The following is a 21124-nucleotide window of genomic DNA, read 5'->3' as shown; positions in this document are numbered from 1 at the left end:
ATGAATTAGGATGAAAGTACTACATATAAAACTAGCAGGGTACACTGACATGATTCACAGATGTAAATTTAGAGTCTTTAGTGAATTCATTAGAAAACAAAAATATTTTAAATTAACAGGTTAAGCATTTAACTAAGCAAGTGAGAAAACAGATTAAATACAAAATAGAAGAAAGATAATTACATAGAAAACAAGTTTTAAAAAACTGAATAAACAAAAGGAAAAGCTACTCCTCTTTTAAAACTTAAAAACTACAAACCACTAGCAAGACTGCCTAAGGAAAAAAGAGAAAAGAAACAAACAGTATTAGAAATGAGAATAGACACATAATTACAGATCTAGTGAAAATGTTTTAAAAGCATTAGGTACTGAAGATAATGCTATGAACAAATAACAAAAAACCCAAGCCTTCCAAGTCATCGTGAATTACCCAAATTCTAATTGCGATTTGGCTAACTAAAGCTCATAATCTCTAAACCTTTCCACTGTGCTCTCTGGAATTCATGGTTACTGTCATTAGCAAAGTTCCCGAATATTCACAATCTATTCTCTGAATATTCCCTTCATATTCTACACTAATTAAAACATCACCAAGAATACTGCCTTCTGAGTGGTCTTTCAAGAGAAGGCTAGCTTTTCTTCAACATCCCTTGCACCACTGAGTCTGGAAGTGGGGGCAAGTATCTCCCTTGTTCCTCATCGCTATTTTAAGACTTATGTTTCTCCCTCTTCCCTAAGAAGCCTCAGGTCCTTTAAAGAAGGTGCTATCAGAAGTTGCCAACCCATCCTTGGTACAGTCATCTGTCACCTTCCCTACCAATTCCATCACTAGTCTTGTCATCACATTATCAGTCATTTTAGTTTCCATGCAGTCGATTTATCAACACTTGGCCTCTCAGATCTTTGCTCTGCTCTGCTCTCCTCCAGCATATCTCATCCACTTACTTTCATGCTATACCCTTAGACCACATCATTACTGATAATCTCCATTTTAAGCATCCCAATCTCTGGTCACCATTGCTCCTTCCACCTCCCATCCCCACTCCCTCCCCCCTGACATCCTGGCTTGTTCCCACTCAGTTACTCCAATAATCCCAGATCCTTAGCTTTCTTCATTGGGATCTCAAATCCAGACCCTTCCATCCTTTTACTTTCTGTGACCCTCTGCTTGTTTTCCAGGACTCTTTATTATAATCACTGTCTTGTATCTCCCTATTCTATCTCACTCGCTTGGCAATATCCCAATAGCTAAATCCAACTTTCTGCTGATTCTGCATCTGCACTAGGGCTGCTGAATATGGCTAAAGAAAACGTATGAGCATGCTGAATGGTCTCATTTTCAACTTACAAACCAAACCTCAAGGAGGCTCTCAGCGCTATCCAGTGTTCCCACTACATGTCCTAGTTAACCCCTGCAAACTGTTCCACATCTCCTGAGATTCCCAATACCTTTCTTACCCTCCTCACTCACAGGTGTTAACCTTGTTTCTAATTTCACTGAAAAAAGCCATCAGATGAGGATTTCCATACTCCCATCAACACACTGACCATCCTGTAGACATCTGTGATCATAAACATTGTGCCTTTTCCCCATTATACAATGTCTGCATTATCCCTGTTCCCGTCTGAAGCCAACTACATTCCTTCTCACCTGCTCAAGTTGAATGCTCTTGCTATAACACTCCCCTCTCAAATTTTCCCTCAATGGGATCATTTCTATCAACACACAACCATACTGTACTATATGCCATATTACAGAAGAAAAAGAAAATGTCTCCCCTGATTGCACAATCTCCCCAGCTAACTGCCCCATTTCTCTTTTTCCAACAATTACACCTCAAAAGCACTGCTATACTTGCTGTCTCCACTGCTTCCCTCCCACTTTGTTTCTCCCACTCTTTTTTCAAGTTGATTTTATGGGAAGCATAACAGAGTGCAAAAAACATAAATTTAGAGCAAATGAGATATCACAAGCAAATGCTCATGTAATCATGACTCAGGTGAAGAAATAGAACACGGCCAGCACCTCATTAAGTCCCTCTTGCTCCCAATATCTTTTCTTTCTTGTCAAAAGCACTATCTAGTTTCTCAGTATATACCTTTTGGATTCAGCAGATGCCTCTAGATAAAAAGTAGCCTCCAAATTCTATGCTCATTTCTCTGGGTTTCCATCTTCTCCCAGATGTTGGCTCTGTAATTTTTCACTACCTTCTAAGCTGTGCTTTCTAACCTCTGGATGTTTTCAAGAGGATGATTTTTCTAACTCTCTAGATGTTCTCATCTGGAGAGTTGGTCCAGATCACCAAGGCCACCATTACAGAAATGGAAAGTCTCCCCATTCTTTTAAGCCACGGTTTCATTGCCTATCACTCCACAGAAACAATCCTGTCCAACAGCCTCTCCACAAACTGAAACCGTCGGTCAGTCTAGAGATCTCAACTTAGCCTCTCAGCAGCATTTAACACAGCTGGCCACTTCCCCCTTGAAACATTACCTCACCTCTCCTCAGCCTCTTGCTAGATCTTCCTCCTGTTCTCAATCTTCGAAGGCTGGAACATTAGCTCCCTAACCCCTTTTTCACCTCATCCACTTCAGTGGCTGTCAACCAGTCCCGTGACTTTAAATTCTCTTATCCCTTAATGACTCCAGCTTCAACCCCTCCCCTGAACTCCAGGATTTTATAAATATGTGCTAACAATTCTTGATTTCTATTCCCATATTTCTACTCTCCTTTCCATCTTGGCAAGTATCACTTTAATTCAGATAGCTAATCAGGCCTAAATTCTTAACTTTTCCTTTTTTCTTTTACTCCACATCCAACCTGTCAGCATTCTGAGAGCTTCCATCTTAAACATACAATCAGAATTTGAAAACTTCACCTGTGCCAGCCTCTTCCATGCCACTATGATATCTCACTCATGCCACTACTATCCTCTGCATGAATATGCAGAGCAATGTAATCTCTCATCCACTGCAGCTTGAAAATGTAAACTGGTGAAACCACAGTGGGAGCAATTTTAAAAAACATCAAATGAAATTAAAAAGTGCATTCCTCTCAACACGATTATTTCGCATCTCCGTGCAACTGACCATAACACATGGTAACAAATACATTTTAAGTCACCCTAAAACATACATTCTGAAACCATGATTAATGAAAAAAACTTTTATTACATGAGATACACTCCGATATCTTCTATTTCACTAATTAAAATGCTAACAGGTATTCACATTGTGTATGAAATACCATAAAAAAAAAACTTCAGGCCTAAGGTCTTCTAAATTGATCTCATGATCCATTAATGACTAAGGGGTCATGACCTACAATTTGGAAAGCACTGTTCCACAGAAAACTGTTGCATCTGTACAAGAGAATACATGCTTGTTTAAACAGGATATTTATAGACATTCTGTAACTGTAAAGTATATACATCTAACCAAAAGCAAAATAGATAAATTATGGTGTATATTCCCACAATGGACTTCTACAAAGCAGTTAAAATGAATGACCTAGTACTACATGTAATGATATGGCCAAATTTCAAAATCAATGCTTGAACAATTTTAAAGTTGCAGAAGAATATGTGCATATGCTATGCTAGAATTTGTTGTTAAAAATATGAAACTATATATTATTTAGGTAGATAGATAATAGATAGATAGATAAACATGCAGAGTAATGATAAATGCAAAAAATCAGACCTATGGTTAGAGAGGAATGGAATACAACTGGGGAGGGGTACACAAATGGTTTCAACAGTAGCTGTAAAGCTTTATTTTAAAAACAAAATATGAAGAGAATACGGCAACTTGTTAAAATTCAATAAAGTTAGTGTTTGATACAAAACTTTGTTATCTCCTATAGCTTTCTGAATGTTTAGACTATTTCATTCAAAAAAATTAATAGCTAAAATAAGGAAAGAGAAAGCTACGTTTTCCAAAGAATAAAATTTCTGAGAGATCACTAGTGAAAGATGGAAAATGCAAAAGAGGGCTTCCCTGGTGGCGCAGTAGTTAAGAATCCGCCTGCCAATGCAGGGGACATGGGTTCGATCCCCAGTCTGGGAAGATCCCACATGCCGCAGAGCAACTAAGCCCATGCGCCACAACTACGGAGCCTGCGCTCTAGAGCCCGCGAGCCACAACTACTGAGCCCGCGCGCTTAGAGCCCATGCTCCGCAACAAGAGAAGCCACCGCAATGAGAAGGCCGCGCACCACGATGAAGAGTAGCCCCCGCTAGCCACAACTAAAGAAAGCCCACCCACAGCAACCGAAGCAGCCAAAAAAAAACCACAAAAGAAAAAATACTTCAAGATAAATATTTTAAGGCATATTTTTAAACTGCTAATTATCACGTGTGTCTTTGAGGCAACAGATAAAACAAAAAATCAGGGAACTCACTAAACTTGTATAACAAATTTACATTTCATGAAGCAGGTAGAAATCATACTATAAGAGGATAAATACAGATACAAAGAGTAAAATTTATGTTAGAATATTGTTTTCAAAATTGTATTTAACGGAAACAAAATACATATTAGCCTTAGAACTACCAATTACTATTTATAGAATTATAACAACGTTACTGAAAACACCTAAAAGATTATAAAACCGTTAAGTCTTAAAAATTATAAGCAGAGCAACTCCCAGAAGTTTATCCAAATCATCTAGAGAAGCTTATCTAACATGAGAAAATAAGCAGAATTCTACTAAATACATGATTTTAATCTGTTTCCAGAATTTCATCTAACATTAAAAGTAATAGTTAAGAAAATGAGAAAAAAATAAGCTTTAGCAATTAGGCAGAGAAAGAAGGGAATTAAATGTCAGAAGACCTGGATTCAAACCTGATTCAATTGTTCTGGGCTACAGCAATCTCTCTGAGCCACTTAACAGCAGCCTGCCTCATGGGACTGATAATTTTGTAAACCAAAGTTAAAATTACTTTAAAAACTAGAAAGATTAAAATGTTACATACTAAACATCTCACAAATATTTCTGTGAATAAAAAAGTTAAGTTGCAGGGTTTTGTGTCTGTATCTTTAATTCAGAAAACAACAGCAACGACTTAGTAATTAAAAATTTAACAAATAAAAAATTCAAAAGAATAGCTGAAAGGTAGCCTAGCATTTCTCCCTGGAAGTAGAACAGAAACATGAGAAAAGATAAAAATAAAAGGGACTAAGAGAATCAATGCAAGCAGTCCAATGCCTGGCTAATAGGAGTTTCAATGATAGAAAACAGACTGATGGGACATATAATAGGCCTGTCTAATAGGTCACAACTTACTTGACTTCAAGGATATTGGTACAAAACGCCTTTAACCTACCAATCTACAGGGAAGAGAGGAAACAGAAGAACACAATCAATGGCACCAGCAATCAGCAAAATGCAGAGTCAGGAAAGATATAAGACGCTCTACCTCGTATTCAAATAATAAACTGTAAGGGAAAAAAGAAGACGGAACCTACAGACTAAGAGACACTTGAGATAGATACCTACCTGTTGCAATGTGTGCACCTTATCTGCATCCCGATACAAACACTCTTAAAAAAGGAAAATATATGACATAACTAGGGAAATTTAACTGGATATTTCATGTTATCAAGGAATCACTGTTAAGACTTTTTTTAGGTATGAAAAATGGTATCATGATTTTTCCCTTTCCTTTTTTTTTGTTCTATGAGTCCTATCTTTCAGAGACAAATATTGTAATATTTGCAAATGGTTAGGTCTTTGCCTGAGGTTGGGAAACCTGCTTCTAATCTCACTCACCTGGTTGATCCCCAAAATCCACAAACCATGTGGGCTTCTCCACAGGGCCATTCCTGTCATGTCAGCTGGCTTACCCCGGGGTCAATGATCCAAGTGAGAATAAAAGACCAAATTGGAAACCACAGTGTATTTTATAACCCAGTCCTGAAAATGACACTCCATCACTTGTACTGCTGGCCATACAGACCAACCCTAGCACAACACAGGAAGAGACCACACAGAAGTGTAAATACCAGGAGAAGGAGATTGTTGCAGGACATTTTAGAGGGTATAAAAGAGAACTTTTAGGAACTGTTGAAGCAAGGTGATGCATACATTAGGGTTCAGACTATTATCTCTATTTTTGTATATATTTGAAAATTTCCATAATAAAAAGTTTTTCAAAACTTTTTTAAAAAAAGGATAAAAGCACAGAAATGGAACAAGAAGACAAAAAATGGCTATTCAGTGGTAGTAGTGACTTTGTGCCACCCCATGAAGCAGCCCTATCCCAGAGACCCAATGGCTGGCCAGAAGGACTGCATATTAGCAGCTGGACTAGCAATCCAGCACAAAGCAGGATTTTTTCAAGTCTGAGAAGTCCTCATCAAGCCCAAAATTTGGTGCACAAGCACACGTATCACACCATTTAAACACTGATCTTTATATCATGAAGTTGTTCACTGTGCAAAAACTAGTGTTTATAATATATTTAATATACTTATAAGCTACTCATTAGTAAAAGTATCTTCAAGAACCATGTAAAAGATTTTAAAAAATAAACAATAAAATGTGTTGAGAGTGGTGATGTATTTAGCGGAATTATTAAAAGCGCAAAAACAACTCTACTATAAACAATAATAGTTAAGGTTCTTTTTAATGGAGACATCACTGAATTTAACTGAGACTTCCCTGAGGAGTCTAGCTTTCTTCAATAATTCTTAAATTACTCAGGAAAGTACACAGTTTGTGAAAATCTAAGTTTACAATGAAGCTTCTCTTGACTGATGTCCACTTAACCAATTTGCTGGATGAATACTCTATACCCCCTCAGTTTAATTTTTACATGCACAATATTCAATGGTTACCTTATTATGACTTATTCACAGCTGTGCCATGTAATAAACTATGATTACCTTTGCCTTCTCTGAACGACTTTAAAAAATTTTCCCTGGATTTAATGATTGTTTAATTTTTTTCTTGCGATGGTTTTCTATGTACTTATTACTAATTCAATCCCAAATTCTCCATCAATTGTCTAAATCCCTCCAAGACATCCAGCCTTATCAGGTATGACTTCAACATCTCCTTGAAGTCTCTCCTGGTGAGCATTTTCTGAGCTGCTCCCACCTGGGCTGGCTGCCTCTCTGCCTGCACAACTCTCACCCGTGGCTGTCCTTACACCATCTTCCAGAGATTCCCACCATCTCTCGCACATCAGATCTCCCGTCTTCTACATCCTGTGTCAACCTTTTCCTTGATTTAAGTCCTCTTTTGGTGGAGCACAAGCCAGTAACTTCCCAAGAAAAGATATGTGGTGGCAGTTCAATGTTTTGAGACCTTGCATTCCCAAAATGTCCTTATTTAACCTGTGCACTTTATTGTTAATTTGGATGCATACAGAATTCTAGGTTGGAAGTTATTTTCCTTTAGAATTTTGCTCCTTTGTTTCCAGAGTTGCTGCTGAGAAGTTTGAAGATATTCTGATAAATAATCCTTTGATTGTGATCTGCTCTCTTCTCAAGAGAAACTTATAAGAGGTCTTTTTCAGGGAATGATTGCCAGTGTTCTGAAAGTCACAATGCCTTGGGGGTGCAGTCTGTTTTCATCTATTGTCCTGAAAACTTAATGGTCTTTCAATCCAAAACCTGTACAGTCCAGTTCTGGAAAATCTGGTGGATAAATTTTCTCCTTCCCACCTGCCTATCCCTCTCCTCACCTTTTTTGTTGTTCTCTTTGAGACTCCTATTAATCAAATATTGGTCCTCATTGATAGTCAATTCAATTTCATAAGCTTTTACTATTGTCCATCTCTTTGATCTATTTTTATGGAAGATTTCCTCCCAACCTGCTATTGAGTTTTGTTTTGTTTTAATTCCCAAAAGCTCTTTTTGGTTCTCTCAGTCTTTTTTTTTTTTTTTTTTTTTTTTTGCGGTACGTGGGCCTCTCACTGCTGTGGCCTCTCCCGTTGCGGAGCACAGGCTCTGGACGCGCAGGCTCAGCGGCCATGGCTCACAGGCCCAGGCGCTCCGCGGCATGTGGGATCTTCCCGGACCGGGGCACGAACCCGTGTCCCCTGCATCGGCAGGCAGACTCTCAACCACTGTGCCACCAGGGAAGCCCTCTCAGTCTATCTTTTGAATGGTATCCTATTCTTGTTTTATGGTTGTAATATGTTTTCTTATTTCATTGGGATTACTAATTATTTCTTTTTAAGTTTTCTTCCCCCTGAATAGTCAGGCTTTGCTTCCTCCAAGTTGCTTAAAGTTTTGAATTATACTTTACATGTTTGAGGGTTTCCTGTGATGTCTAATATTCCTTGGTCATCTACTACTAAAAATGGAAGGCCAAAAAACTGAATATAAGCTCTGAATATTTAAGTGAGGCTTACTGACTATGAGTATACTCCACTGGAGTGATCAGGCTATGCTATTAAGTTGGAGAATCTCTGATGTCAGTGTTTGCAGTTGTTTTGCTTTTCTCTAGGGCTAGTCCAATTCTGCTGATAAAGATCTTCCAATCTCCTGCCTGGAGGGATAAAGCCTGGCTGCTGGCATTAATGGGAGCCCCAGAAAGCAAGGTGGCTAGAGGGTCTCAACAGCTAGAATGTATATGTTCACTTGATCTACCTTTCTCTGTACAGTTCCCTTGCTTTTAACTGGGCCTGTTGTCCTCTAGTCCAGATACCTTGTATTACCTTCTTCGTATGGCACAACTGGGCCTTATATTGCTGGTAGGAGTGTAAGTTGCTACAACCATCTTGGAAAAATGTTTGGCAGCACGTGCTAAAGCTACTTAAGTGTATACCCTATTTCTTTCCCCAATACGTACACCAAATAGAAATGAGAGCTTAAGTCTTCCTAAAATGTGCACAGAAATGTCACCATAGCCTTTATTCACAATAGTCAATAAGTGGAAACAACACAAATATCTATCAACATGTAAATAAACTATGGTATATTCACATAACAAACCACAACACTGCAATGGACAAGAATAAGTTTCTGACACATGCAACAATATGGATCTCAGAGACACCAAAGAATATAAACAGTATGGGTCCATTTATAAACAGTTCAAAGAAAGACAAAGCTAATCTATGTTTAGAGATCAAAACAATGGCTGCCCCTGGGGGTGGGAGTACTGACTGGAATGGAACACAAGAGATCTTTCAGGGGTGATGGAAATGTTCTGTAAGTTGATCTGGATGATGGTTAGACAGGTACATACATATGTAAAAATTCAGTAATCTGTATGCTTATGACTGTATACTTCACCGTTTTAAGTTACACACAACTTAAAAGAATCTTGTAAAAAATTAATTATATACACCAAGGGGGGAAAGTGGCGGGGGTGGGTGGGTGGGATGAACTGGGAGATTGCGACTGACATGTATACACTAATATGTATAAAACAGATAACTAATAAGAACCTGCTGTATAAAAAAAATAAAATAGAATTCAAATTAAAAAATTAACTATATAAATGTTTTGTTAATGAAGTTTAAAATCCCTACTAATCTATCAAGATAAACAATTATCTTCCAAAGCCTGAAATATATAGTCCCAATGATCACTAGAACTTGAGGTATTATTTTATCAGCATTTAATTATTTAAGTGGGGGGGTAAGTAGTAACTTAGTGATGTAACAATCACTTTAAGAAGAGTCAACACTAAAGTGCAATTTATTGGGAATTCATAACATATTTTTCATTCATATTAAATACTATTAGGACCACACTAGGTACTTACCCTTCTAACCTAACATCTGGTAAAGATCTGTTGAGTGCAATCATCTCACTTGCCATTAAATTGAACTGATTGATTTTAAACATCTCTTTCATCTTTTCTTGATCCTCTTTAGGAATGACGACTGGTTTCCCCATTTCTCCAGGACCTTCATGAGGCTTCTGTACTGGCTCTAGAACTAAGAATAAGGAGGAAACTTAACTAACATTAATTGTATAACAATTGATTCATGTTTCTGTTTAATAACATTTGAGTTTAAACTATGTCCTCAACAACCAGAGCCATTTCTGAGCCCATCCTCTCCCAGTCTGAGACACGGCCTAGGGGCCGCCTTTTCCTCCGCTTCCACACCTCGTCCTGACTCAAGACCTCCTCACTTTGCACCACTCACCTGAATCACTTCATGGCCTTGGCACTCCCATCTCGGATATCGTTACCACATTAATCTCCCTAAAGCATAGCCTTCATTGTGTTATTCTCATGGTCTCCTAGAGGCCAATCTCTTTAATAGGAAATTTAATCTAACTTCCCAAACCCACCACTTGCTGGGGTCTCCACCTCCCACCCCCCGGATCCTCATCCTCCAGTCCAACAGCACCCACTACTTTCCTCCATGTGCCTCATGTCTTCTTGCGTTGATGCCTTTGCTCACACTGGCCCCTCCCTTGTCTTCTCCTTCCTACCTCTACCTCTGCAATACCAAACTCACACTTGTCCTTCAAGGCCCAGCTAAAACAGCTTCTCTCCTGCAGCTTTTCTGCATCTCTCTAGAGTGACAATTTACTACTCTTGACTACTACATACATCCAGGGCTCTATGTCTCTAATCAATAGTTCTCTCTTATTATGATCGCTAAACCTGCCTATGACACCCTCCCCTAACTAGATTATGATCTCTTTTTTAGCTGGAGTTTTTTGTTCATTCATGTACCTTCTGTGGAGTTTAGCATTGTTTTACAGGCATTTTATAACCATATGCTAAATTAATATGTGAGTAAAAGTGTTATTCAAAATAAGTCAAAATGAAATCCTAGAATTGACAATAGTAGACATTATAATAAGCATTATGCAAGGTGGAGCATCAAGAAATATAATTCTTGAGAATTTCTTTTATTTTGACTTTCTTTTATGCTTTGAGCTTTTTATTTGTTCAAACATTCATTGTAAACTTTTTTATTTTATTGCACTTGTGAGAAAATACAGCCTTCCAACAATAAATATTTAATGAGCACCTACATCATAGCAGCCACTGTGCCAGGCACTGAGATCAGTGCAGACAAGACATTACATGTTCTCTACCCTCATGTGGCTTAAACTTCCTACCTTTTGAAAGGTATTAACATTTCCTTTGTGGGCTAGAAAAATGCTTCATTTTTAAAAATGCTAAGTGGAATGTGTTAAAATTATGTATTCCATATATGTAGATTACATATTTGAAATATATCTAGTAAATAACCTTATTAATGAAAAAAAAGAAATATAATTCTAATCAGAAGTAATGTTATCTCGTAATATACAGTTGTCCCTCAGTATCCATGGGGGACTGGTTCCAAGACACCACCCTCACCCTGCCCTGCAGATACCAAAATCCACAGATGCACAAGTCCCTTATATAAAAAGGTGTGGTACGGTCAGGCCTCTGTATAACCCACGGATATGGAGGACCGGCTATATTAGTAAAAAGAATAATATTCCTGATCAGCAGTTCCCAAACCTTGTTCCTTGCTATATGCTTTTGAGATGCTGAAAAGTGTTCCAAGAAAAATATGTTCTAGAATATATTAAATTCGAAAAAAATTGTTAAACTTCCCATCTAAGAGGGATGGGTAGAAAATGAGGTAAGGATAAGAATGGGATGAAAATATCTGTTTTGTACATTACCTGTTTATTTTTAAAGCTGAAAGTTTTATTCTCCTACAGTTTGTTTTTTAGGCATCCCCGAAAGTCTCTGGACAAAAATGAAGACATCAAGGCAGTAGACAAACCAGCTCATTTCAGCCTAGCTTCATCTGCCCAAGAACAGCTCTAGTTGGTAAAGCTGACCTACAGGATGACTGTTCAGATGGGGTACAAAGCAACCTACCAATACCAGAGCTGCAGAATATTATTCACTGTGTCTTCAAAAACTCTGTCTAGAATATAAAATCTATTCTAGAGGACTATCAAGGAAAAAAATGGGGGATAATAACTTTCCCCATTCTCACAATGAACTGTGATTCCAGGAAGGAAGTTAAAATATTAGGAAATAAATTATAGGAAACTCTTATAATACAATGTTTTTGGTTTTTTTTTTTGCTTTACGCAGGCCTCTGTTGTGGCCTCTCCCGTTGTGGAGCACAGGCTCCAGACGCGCAGGCTCAGCAGCCATGGCTCACGGGCCCAGCCGCTCCGTGGCATGTGGGATCTTCCCGGGCTGGGGCACGAACCCATGTCCCCTGCATCGGCAGGTGGACTCTCAACCACTGTGCCACCAGGGAAGCCCTATAATACAATTTTTAAAAACAAATCCTGGCTAATTTTTGTCAAGTAAGCTCTTTAAATATAAGAATTAAAAAATTCTCAGTGACAAAAATTTTCAATGCCAAGTGTAATAAAAACTGTAAGTACAGAAGTATAATGCCTATATAAGCTTTTAAAACTTTAAAAATCATAAATTATAAAACTCTCAGAGTCAATTCTTACTTACCTGTCTCTGAAAATAAAGAGTAATTAACAGATTTGGGGGTTGGGACATTCAGGGGTCAGTATGAAGCAGTGCAGTTCTAGAGGTAACAGTTATTTTATCTGCATGGCACAGATAACCTGAAGAGTAGGTGGGAGACATCTAGTGGCCCTGATTATAAATATCCTTCAGTTACCTGTGCCCTATTTTAGCATAAGATGATGCTTTAAAGAAAAGTTAAAATGGAAACATTTTCACACTACTCAGTTTTTTAATTGAATATTAAGTTATACAGAACACCATCTATAACATATTTTTGCTGGGGGCAGGGTGCGGTAGATCCTGAATCTGATCAAGCCTCTGGACTTACTTACCAATTCACAGGAAATATAGGGGACAGAGGAAATGATAAAAAAAAAACATTAAAGGGATGCAAATCCTGACTGTGGGAAACTGGAGAAAACAAAGAAAGCAATTTCTTCTTCTTCAACACAACCAAAAATGGGGGGTGGGGAGGACAAAAAGAAAGAGGTATCCATGTATCTATGCCACAAGACTAGCTTTGAGTTGATAACTGTCGAAGCCAGATGATGGGTATATGGGAGATCAATTTTCTATTTTTCTCTACTTTTGTTTATGTTTGGAAATTTTCCATGAGGATTGGGGGAGCATGAAGGAGCACTCAAGAAATTATTACTGTAAGAACCAGTAAGTATAAACTTGATTGCTTACAGCCTGAGAGACTGTTATGACCAGAAAGTTAAAATCCTGCCCCATCACAGTGAAGTAAAACTCTAGCCTTGAGGTCTTAAAGAATTAGGCAAAACTGTACAACATATAAAATCCTCCTGGCTGCAATATTTTACAAATTTGGTCACCTGGTACTTACTAATAATCTAAATATCTGGTATAATACCCACATTATATACTTTAACCTACTGATACACATGAGATCTCAGAGCCGCATTTAAAATGGCCATTAATCAAAAGTTATATGACTACTGCATGACTCACAGAATCCACCACAATACTCTAATTTAGAAATTATAATATCCTGAAGAATTACACCAACCAGTAAACTAATTTTCTTTGGCAAAGATGCCAGGATAAAATGCAACTAGCTAGTGAATATTTTTACTACTAATACACTTGCAGTACTAAAAAGCAACTAACAAAGAAGATAGTAAGCATTAACTTTCCTTGTATTCTACTTACCAGTCTTTCATGTAAATTAAAAAAGAGTTCAGTGAAACTTGCTTGAAAGCAAATGAAATGGGTTTGGATATTATCATTTCCCGAACTGAAAAACAAACTTTCATTGCCATAAAATTTTATAGGCAGATCATTTCTAAAAATCAAATCAACTTTGACAAGGGGGTGACTAAGGTGTTATTCCAAAGTATTATGTGAGAACATTTTATTATGCACTTTAAACTTCATTTACATGACAATGTACAGAAGTTTCATGTTTTAGAAAATTTAATTTTCGAAAAAACTACAGGTTCACTCTGAATGCCGCCAAATAAAATTCACATATACAAACCACATGACATACCTATGAATGTGTTTTAATAAATCTTACAAATTTCTAGTTTGTATTTTTCTCATGGAAGTGGAATAAGGAGGTATAAAGTTACATGATACCCATTTGGGGAAGATAAAAGGCTAAAATCATTTCTCCCAAACAATTTTCTTACCTTATTATACAACTATCTTTACTATTTTTATGCACTATATTTCACTTATTCCAAAATATTTTTTCCCATATTTTAACATCTCTGAAATTGGCATGTGGCTTACAATGATAACTGAAATGTTTTTGCTTTCTTAGTGTATATAATATGTATTCTATAAACAAAGCAAATTACCTGATTTTTTTAACATCAAAATATTATTGCATATAACAAAATTCATTGATAACTCTCTGCTACCTCAACACCTGTCAGTTTCAACCCTCATTCCAATTTTATATTCATTTGTAATGTGTTCAGATAAAACTCTAAGCACACTAAAAGTCTGTAATAAAGAGTTTCTGAAAGCCTTTACTAACAATATTTTTAAGTTTTTAATCATCAGAAGTTTCTTCTATAAAATATGTTCTCAAACTTTTCCTACTGTTTGACAACTGAAATAATTCTAGCAGAAGTACATGAAAACTTGAATAATCAACATTTTAATAATCTGAAAATCAAGTACAGTGCTGGCAGAAAGGATTAATTCCTACTTGAAATTGCATCTGTAAAAATATTGAATAGTCTATGCAACATACAAATCCATAAATTGAATGAATGAGTTAATTCTAAAAAGCAGAAGAGTTGCAAAAATATTCCCAAGACATAACCCACACTAACCGTGTTTTTTCAAAGGGAATCTAATCTAATCCTCCAGCAACAGAAGAATTTTGCTATTCTCAGATAGTCTGGGGTATAAAATACAAGAATAAAACTATGAGAGAGAATGCTCAGGAAAATAAAATAAAACAAAACAAAACCAACCCTCTGAAACACCAAAGACTGGCCTGTTGTTACCTGACGCAGGCAAGTAACAAGTAAATGTAAGAATCCTAGAAAACTAAATATATCAACGATAATCTTATAAGCATTATCATAAGGATAACGAATCCATTCTGCTTAAAAATAAGACACCTTTTTGTACACAATAGTATAAAGAACAGAATTTGGTAAATTTCACCAAATTGGCACTGTAAAGCAGTTCAAAGAAGTTCAGAAATGAGGTCCTTACAATACTGAGACAACTGCTCTGGAGTGTTCTATCTGCTCATTATTTTTTTGCTTTTTTGTTTTGATTTGGTTTTTCAAATGCCATAGAAAACGAATATCCTGGAGACCTTATGTGTTCTATCAAAAGAGACCTACATTCCTCTAGGTCACTGACTGTACTTGCTAATTCCACTAAGAAGGTCCACATCCTTGATGCCATCACCTATCAACCCTCTCCCAACAATTTTAGTGAAAGATCTGTTCAGTGGCACCACAATTCCTCATCAGCCTTATGTTGAGAGCCTTAACAACCTTAGGCCTCTGATGCTACTCGAGACCTCTCAGCGCCCACTGCACTGAAACTTCACATCAGAGCAGATTTTTCAAATTGTTCTTGCTTAGCATCAATTGTCCCCCTTCCCTAAATCATTTCCTCACTCTTTCCCTTCAATGCCTTAAGGCTACATGGAACACAGTTTGAAAATGGATGCTCTAGGGCCCCATCTGGAACCGCTGGCCTCTCCAAGTCTCTCCCTTCAGCTATTAACTCACCTCTTGGCTTACTGCTCAGTGCTTCTCTCATTCTTCCACTGCTCACGGCCTTCTCAGTCTGTCCCACACAACACCCTGATGCCCCCAGGCCATTATAAAGCTTCTATCAATACGTCTTGTCTCAACAGGGGCCCCATCTACCAGACTTAAATCCAGCTCTTCCCCAGAGCCCATTAACCTCACAACCCTCAACAACTTTCATTCTCTGTCTCCCAGGAGGTAACGACGCTCTCTCATAGCTCCACATTGTTACTTTCACACCATTTCTCCTTTACTTTGTACTTCTGTACTTTGTATAAAAGCTACTCCTTTTCCTTGATGCTCATGCTACTAGTGGTTTTCCAAAACTGTATTAACCTTAGAATCCTCTTCAAGGATAATCCTTTTCTTATGGTTGACACCACACTGTCTCATCTGCTGAGAATTGGCTCTTTCAAGTATTACTTCATTACTTTATATCTTAAACCTCTCCCTCAACATACATAAAAAATACATACATTCATAGAAAACCAACTTTGGCTCCATTCCTTTCTTTTAAACTACTGTACTATCTCTTTGTGTGGAAGCTTCCCAAAAGGATAAGCTACACATCAGTAATATCAAATCCACTGGCACTGAAATGGCACTTGCTAGGGTCACAAGAAACCCCCTGCTGGGAAACACATCAGAACCACTTCTTCATCTCAGGTAAAATCTCTGAACAAACATCACTCCTGGATTTCCATGACCCCACTCCCTCTGGCTTCTCCCCCTACTCTGACTTCCAGAAGCCTTATTTCCCTTTGCTGACTCTCCATGATCCTCTCCAACACTGGCCTGTCTCTTCCAACATCCACACACTGCTGGAGCCCACACTGCTGCCCACATGCTGCCCACATGCTCTACCCCAGCCACCCTCTGCTGCAGAACATCCCTCCCAACACCCCAATGTTAAACGCTCCAAACGTAACTCATCCTTCTGCCTTCTCACCAAAGCCACTCCACCTCTGGGGGCCCCACCTCGTATCAATTCATCCAAAGAGGAAGACCTAAGAGTCATCTTAGACTTTTCACTTTCCATTATTACCTACATTCAGTGACTCCCCATGCTATGTAAACGCCACTATATACAAACTTCTAATATATTTTATTTCCTCTCCATCTCCAGTGTCATTTTAGTGTAGGCCCCAAGAACTTCTCCAAACCTTCCCAACGGCCTCACAACCAGTCTCTGCCGTCTCACTCCCTTCTAGTATTGGGTTGGCCAAAAAGTTTGTTTGGTTTTTCCCATACGATGGCTCTAGTAGTGCTTAGTTGTCTTTAACTTCATTTGAAACATTTTTTTTTTTTTTTGGTGGTACTCGGGCCTCTCACTGTTGTGGCCTCTCCCATTGCGGAGCACAGGCTCTGGACGCGCAGGCTCAGCAGCCATGGCTCACGGGCCCAGCCGCTCCGCGGCACGTGGGATCTTCCCAGACCGGGGCACGAACCCGTGTCCCCTGCATCGGCAGGCGGACTCTCAACCACTGCGCCACCAGGGAAGCCCCATTTGAAACATTTTTGTTAGACTGTATTGTGACAGCTGTCATATGTCATGCATTAAAAAAAAAAACTTATCAAAATCTGTGCATTTTTGTGTAGCCATTTTAATATTGAAGACAGAAGGAAAAAAAGCAACATTTTTGGCATATTATGCTTTATTATTACAAGAAAGGTAAAAATGTAACTGAAACACAAAAAAATATTTGTGCAGCGTATGGAGAAGGTGCTGTGACTGATCAAACATGTCAAAAGTGGTCTGCGAAGTTTTGTGCTGGAGACTTTTTGCTGGACGATGCTCCAAGGTCGGGGAGACCAGTTGAAGTTGATAAGGATCAAATCGAGACATTAATTGAGAACAATCAATGTTATATCACGTGGGAGATAGCCAATACTCAAAATATCCAAATCAAGCGCTGAAATCATTTGCACCAGCCTGGTTATGTAAATCGTTTTGATGTTTGGGTTCCACGTAAATTAAGCGAAAAAAACCCTTCTTGACCGTATTTCCGCATGAGATTCTCTGCTGAAATGTTCCGTTTTTAAAACAAATTGTGACAGGCGATGAAAAGTGGATACTATACAATAATGTGGAATGGAAGAGATCGTGGGGCAAGTGAATGAACCACCACCAATCACACCGAAGGCTGGTCTTCATCCAAAGAAGATGATGTTGGGATTGGAAGGGAGTCCTCTATTATGAGCCCCTTCCAGAAACCAAATGATTAATTCCAACAAGTACTGCTCCCAATTAGACCAACTGAAAGCAGCACTCGACGAAAAGGGTCCAGAATTAGTCAAAAGAAAATGCATGATTTTCCATCAGGATTAACGCAAAACCACATGTTTCTTTGATGACCAGGCAAAAACTTTCACAGCTTGGCTGGGAAGTTCTGATTCACCCGCCATATTCACCAATTGCACCTTCAGATTTCCATTTATTTCGGTCTTTACAAAAGTCTCTTAATGGAAAAAATTTCAATCCCCTGGAAGACTGTAAAAGGCACCTGAAAGAGTTCTTTGCTCAAAAAGATAAAAAATTTTGGGAAGATGGAATTATGAAGTTGCCTGAAAAATGGCAGAAGGTAGTGGTACAAAACTGTCATTATGTTGTTCAATAAAGCTCTTGGTGAAAATGAAAAATGTGTCTTTTATTTTTATTTAAAAACCGAAGGAACTTTGGCTTTTAAACACCAAGCCAATACATCAGCCACGTGACCACCAAACTTCCTTCTGAAAGTCTGGATCCCATCAGGTTACTGATTTCCTTGTTTAAAATCCTTCAGTGGGACTTCCCTGGTGGTCCAGTGGTAAACAATCTGCCTTACAATGCAGGCGACAAGGGTTCAATCCCTGGTCAGGGAACTAAGATCCCACATGCTGCAAGGCAACTAAACCCTCACGCCACAACTACTGAGCTCGCGGGCCTCAACTAGAGAGCCTGCATGCCACAAACCACAGAGCCCATGTGCCTTGGAGCCTGCGCACCACAACTGGAGAGAAGCCCGTGCACCGCAACAAAAGATCCCGCATGCCGCAACTAAGACCTGACGCAGCCAAAAAAATCCTTCAATGTCATGCCTCACCTACAGGATTTAGTCCAAAACCCTTAGCATGTCATAAAAGGCCTCCTGTGATGTGGCCTCTGCTAACCTCCCAGCTTCGTCCCATGCTCTTTCCTCACATTCTCCTATCCATCAACTCTGTCTCTCACTTGCTTATCTTGCACATGCTTCTCTCCTTTGCTTGGAAGGTATTCCCCTCACCCATCAAACCTAACAAACACCTGCTCACCCTGATACTACAGCTTGAGCATTACACTTCCTTGCTGCACCTTCTCAGATGCCCCACGGTGTTCCTTCCTCCTGCTCTCATGCACATCTCTAGTATGCTATCTATCATATCACTATTTTACCATATTCTTTCTCTCCTGTTGGATTGGGATTCCCCAAAGGGAGGAACTTTTTTGTATTGTTGAAGTGTATGTCACTAGCACGTAGCACACTGCCCAGCACATATCAGAGTTTAAAAAACATTCACTAAGTGTGTCTTCACCTACTACAGAGGTCCCAGTCTTTCTTACTTTTCATGCCTTTGCATTTAAGACAGAACACCATGAGCTCCCACTATAAATGGTAACGAATTAAGGTGGAGTGAGGGTAAAGTTAATCTGTTCCATTTGGGACAAGAATTATGCTAGTTTCTTACTGGTGAATGGCAATACCTTTGATTTGATTTAAATGTTGACAGAGTTATAGCTCTTGTCACCCAACAAACTTACTAAACAGCAGGGCCATAAAGGAAACCAGGAAAGTCAACAAATTAATAGGAAAAAAATGATGGGGAAGGTGAAAATTAAAAAGTCAGGGGTTAGCCTAGGTATTACTAAAGTCCAGTGTTAGCAACTGAGCCTAATTTTAGGCAGATTTCCCATGAAATAAAGAGAACTGGTTACACAATCCCATCTGTAAAAATTACAATAAGTAGGCACACCTACCAATACAAATAAATAATTTTAGATTGTAAATTTTAAGGGACCAGGTGCTTTCATTATAAAAGTGCAAGATATTTAAATGTGGCTACATATTCAAATAAAACAGTAATCATTCACAAATAATTCCTAAAAATAGAATTACTGTTTAGCCAGATATTCTATAACTAATCACAGAGAGTTCAGAGCGCAGAATAGCTGAATTACTGATTCACAATGCAAAGTCATTTTCATTTTGTTTAAAAAAAAAATAAAAGGCAGCATTTGTTTTTTTGGTTTAAACACAGAGAGTCTAAAACTGAATTTTTCAGGTGTCCTCTGTCAAGAATGTCAGTCTTCCAAACTAGGTCCTTCATATTTGTGTTTCCTTCCTTTTCCGTATCAGATACTGCAGTGTTCTCACTGCAGCCCAGATTTTATAGCCTGATCTTTTCATAAGCTCTCCCTAAAAGTGCTAACTGGAGCTATCTACAGCATTAACAAAACAAACTCACCAGACCACATCTACCTAAAATGACTTCTTCCCTTAGGACTGAGATGGGAAGGCTGGAGAACTCTCTCTCATACTTGATAATGCAATTTTAACGCTCCACTCAGCATTATGACACTAGACTAGTCTCCTGTACAATTTTGGTAGTTCCAGCTATGAGATTCCCTACAGTATTTGGTAATATAACTTCCAGAAAATTAACTACATTAAACATGGAACACACAAATTGAATTCAGCAATTCTATACAGGATACTTTAATACTTTTAACTGTTAGAAGAACCTACTGGAGAACTGATGGAAATATGATCATCATATATAGGAAGCCAGGGATTACTATTAATCTAAAAATGTTAAAATTTTATAGTTTCCAAATTAGTACAAACAAGTGACATATATATCAAAACAGGTCCACTATTATAAAATGTCACTCACCATCCCCAGCAGGAAGTCCTCTCTCTTTTTTTTCATCACATTTGTTGCATTCACTGAAGTAAAGCAGCAGGAACATATCCAAGAGTACCCAAATCAAGGAGGTGGCTAGGACCACCTTGCAATATGCAAATTTTCTCATGGCACTTTAAGTCAAATGCAAAATTTTAAAATATATATATATATAAATATACAAAGATCATGAAAATTATTCCAATCCAGTTTCATCAGAAATCACGTTCATAACCTATAGAAAGAAAAAGAAAAAAGATTAACTTAAAAATTCAGAACCTAAAAAAGAAACAATGGATTAATTCAATATGAGTATGAAATTTTACTATGAAGAATAAGTTTTAAATTCAGACTTGAAAGAATACTTGTAAAATATATAAAAATAGTAACATGAACATGCAAATAACTCCTACAAATCAATATACACAATCCAATAGAAAAATGGGTAAAGGACTAAACAAGCACTTTGCAGAAAGGAAACCTGAATAGCCAATAAACAAGTGAAAAGGTGCTCGATTCATTACAA

The 21124-nt window shown here is 38.0% G+C and overlaps 2 protein-coding genes across 2 annotated transcripts in view; one reads left to right on the top strand and one right to left on the bottom strand.

The window, feature by feature from the left end:
* Positions 1 to 20728, bottom strand: part of GALNT1 (polypeptide N-acetylgalactosaminyltransferase 1) — a 70219-nt gene extending 49491 nt beyond the window's left edge. Inside the window, exons 1-2 of the mRNA XM_033837663.2 lie at positions 20590 to 20728; positions 9728 to 9902 (exon numbers count right to left, since the gene is read on the bottom strand). Coding sequence (XP_033693554.1) covers positions 9728 to 9902; positions 20590 to 20728 — 314 coding nt within the window. The remainder of the gene's footprint in view (positions 1 to 9727; positions 9903 to 20589) is intronic.
* A 37-nt stretch (positions 20729 to 20765) lies between these two features.
* LOC141276198 (uncharacterized) overlaps positions 20766 to 21124 on the top strand; it is a 58791-nt gene continuing 58432 nt past the window's right edge. The window contains exon 1 of the mRNA XM_073790656.1: positions 20766 to 20833. The gene's annotated coding sequence lies outside the window, so the exon portion shown is untranslated. The remainder of the gene's footprint in view (positions 20834 to 21124) is intronic.

This window comes from Tursiops truncatus, chromosome 13 (genome assembly GCF_011762595.2).
Source record: "Tursiops truncatus isolate mTurTru1 chromosome 13, mTurTru1.mat.Y, whole genome shotgun sequence".
In the NCBI taxonomy this organism is placed as follows: domain Eukaryota; kingdom Metazoa; phylum Chordata; class Mammalia; order Artiodactyla; family Delphinidae; genus Tursiops; species Tursiops truncatus.
Note: the sequence above shows the minus strand (reverse complement) of the source record. Positions and strands in the feature narration are given on the sequence as shown.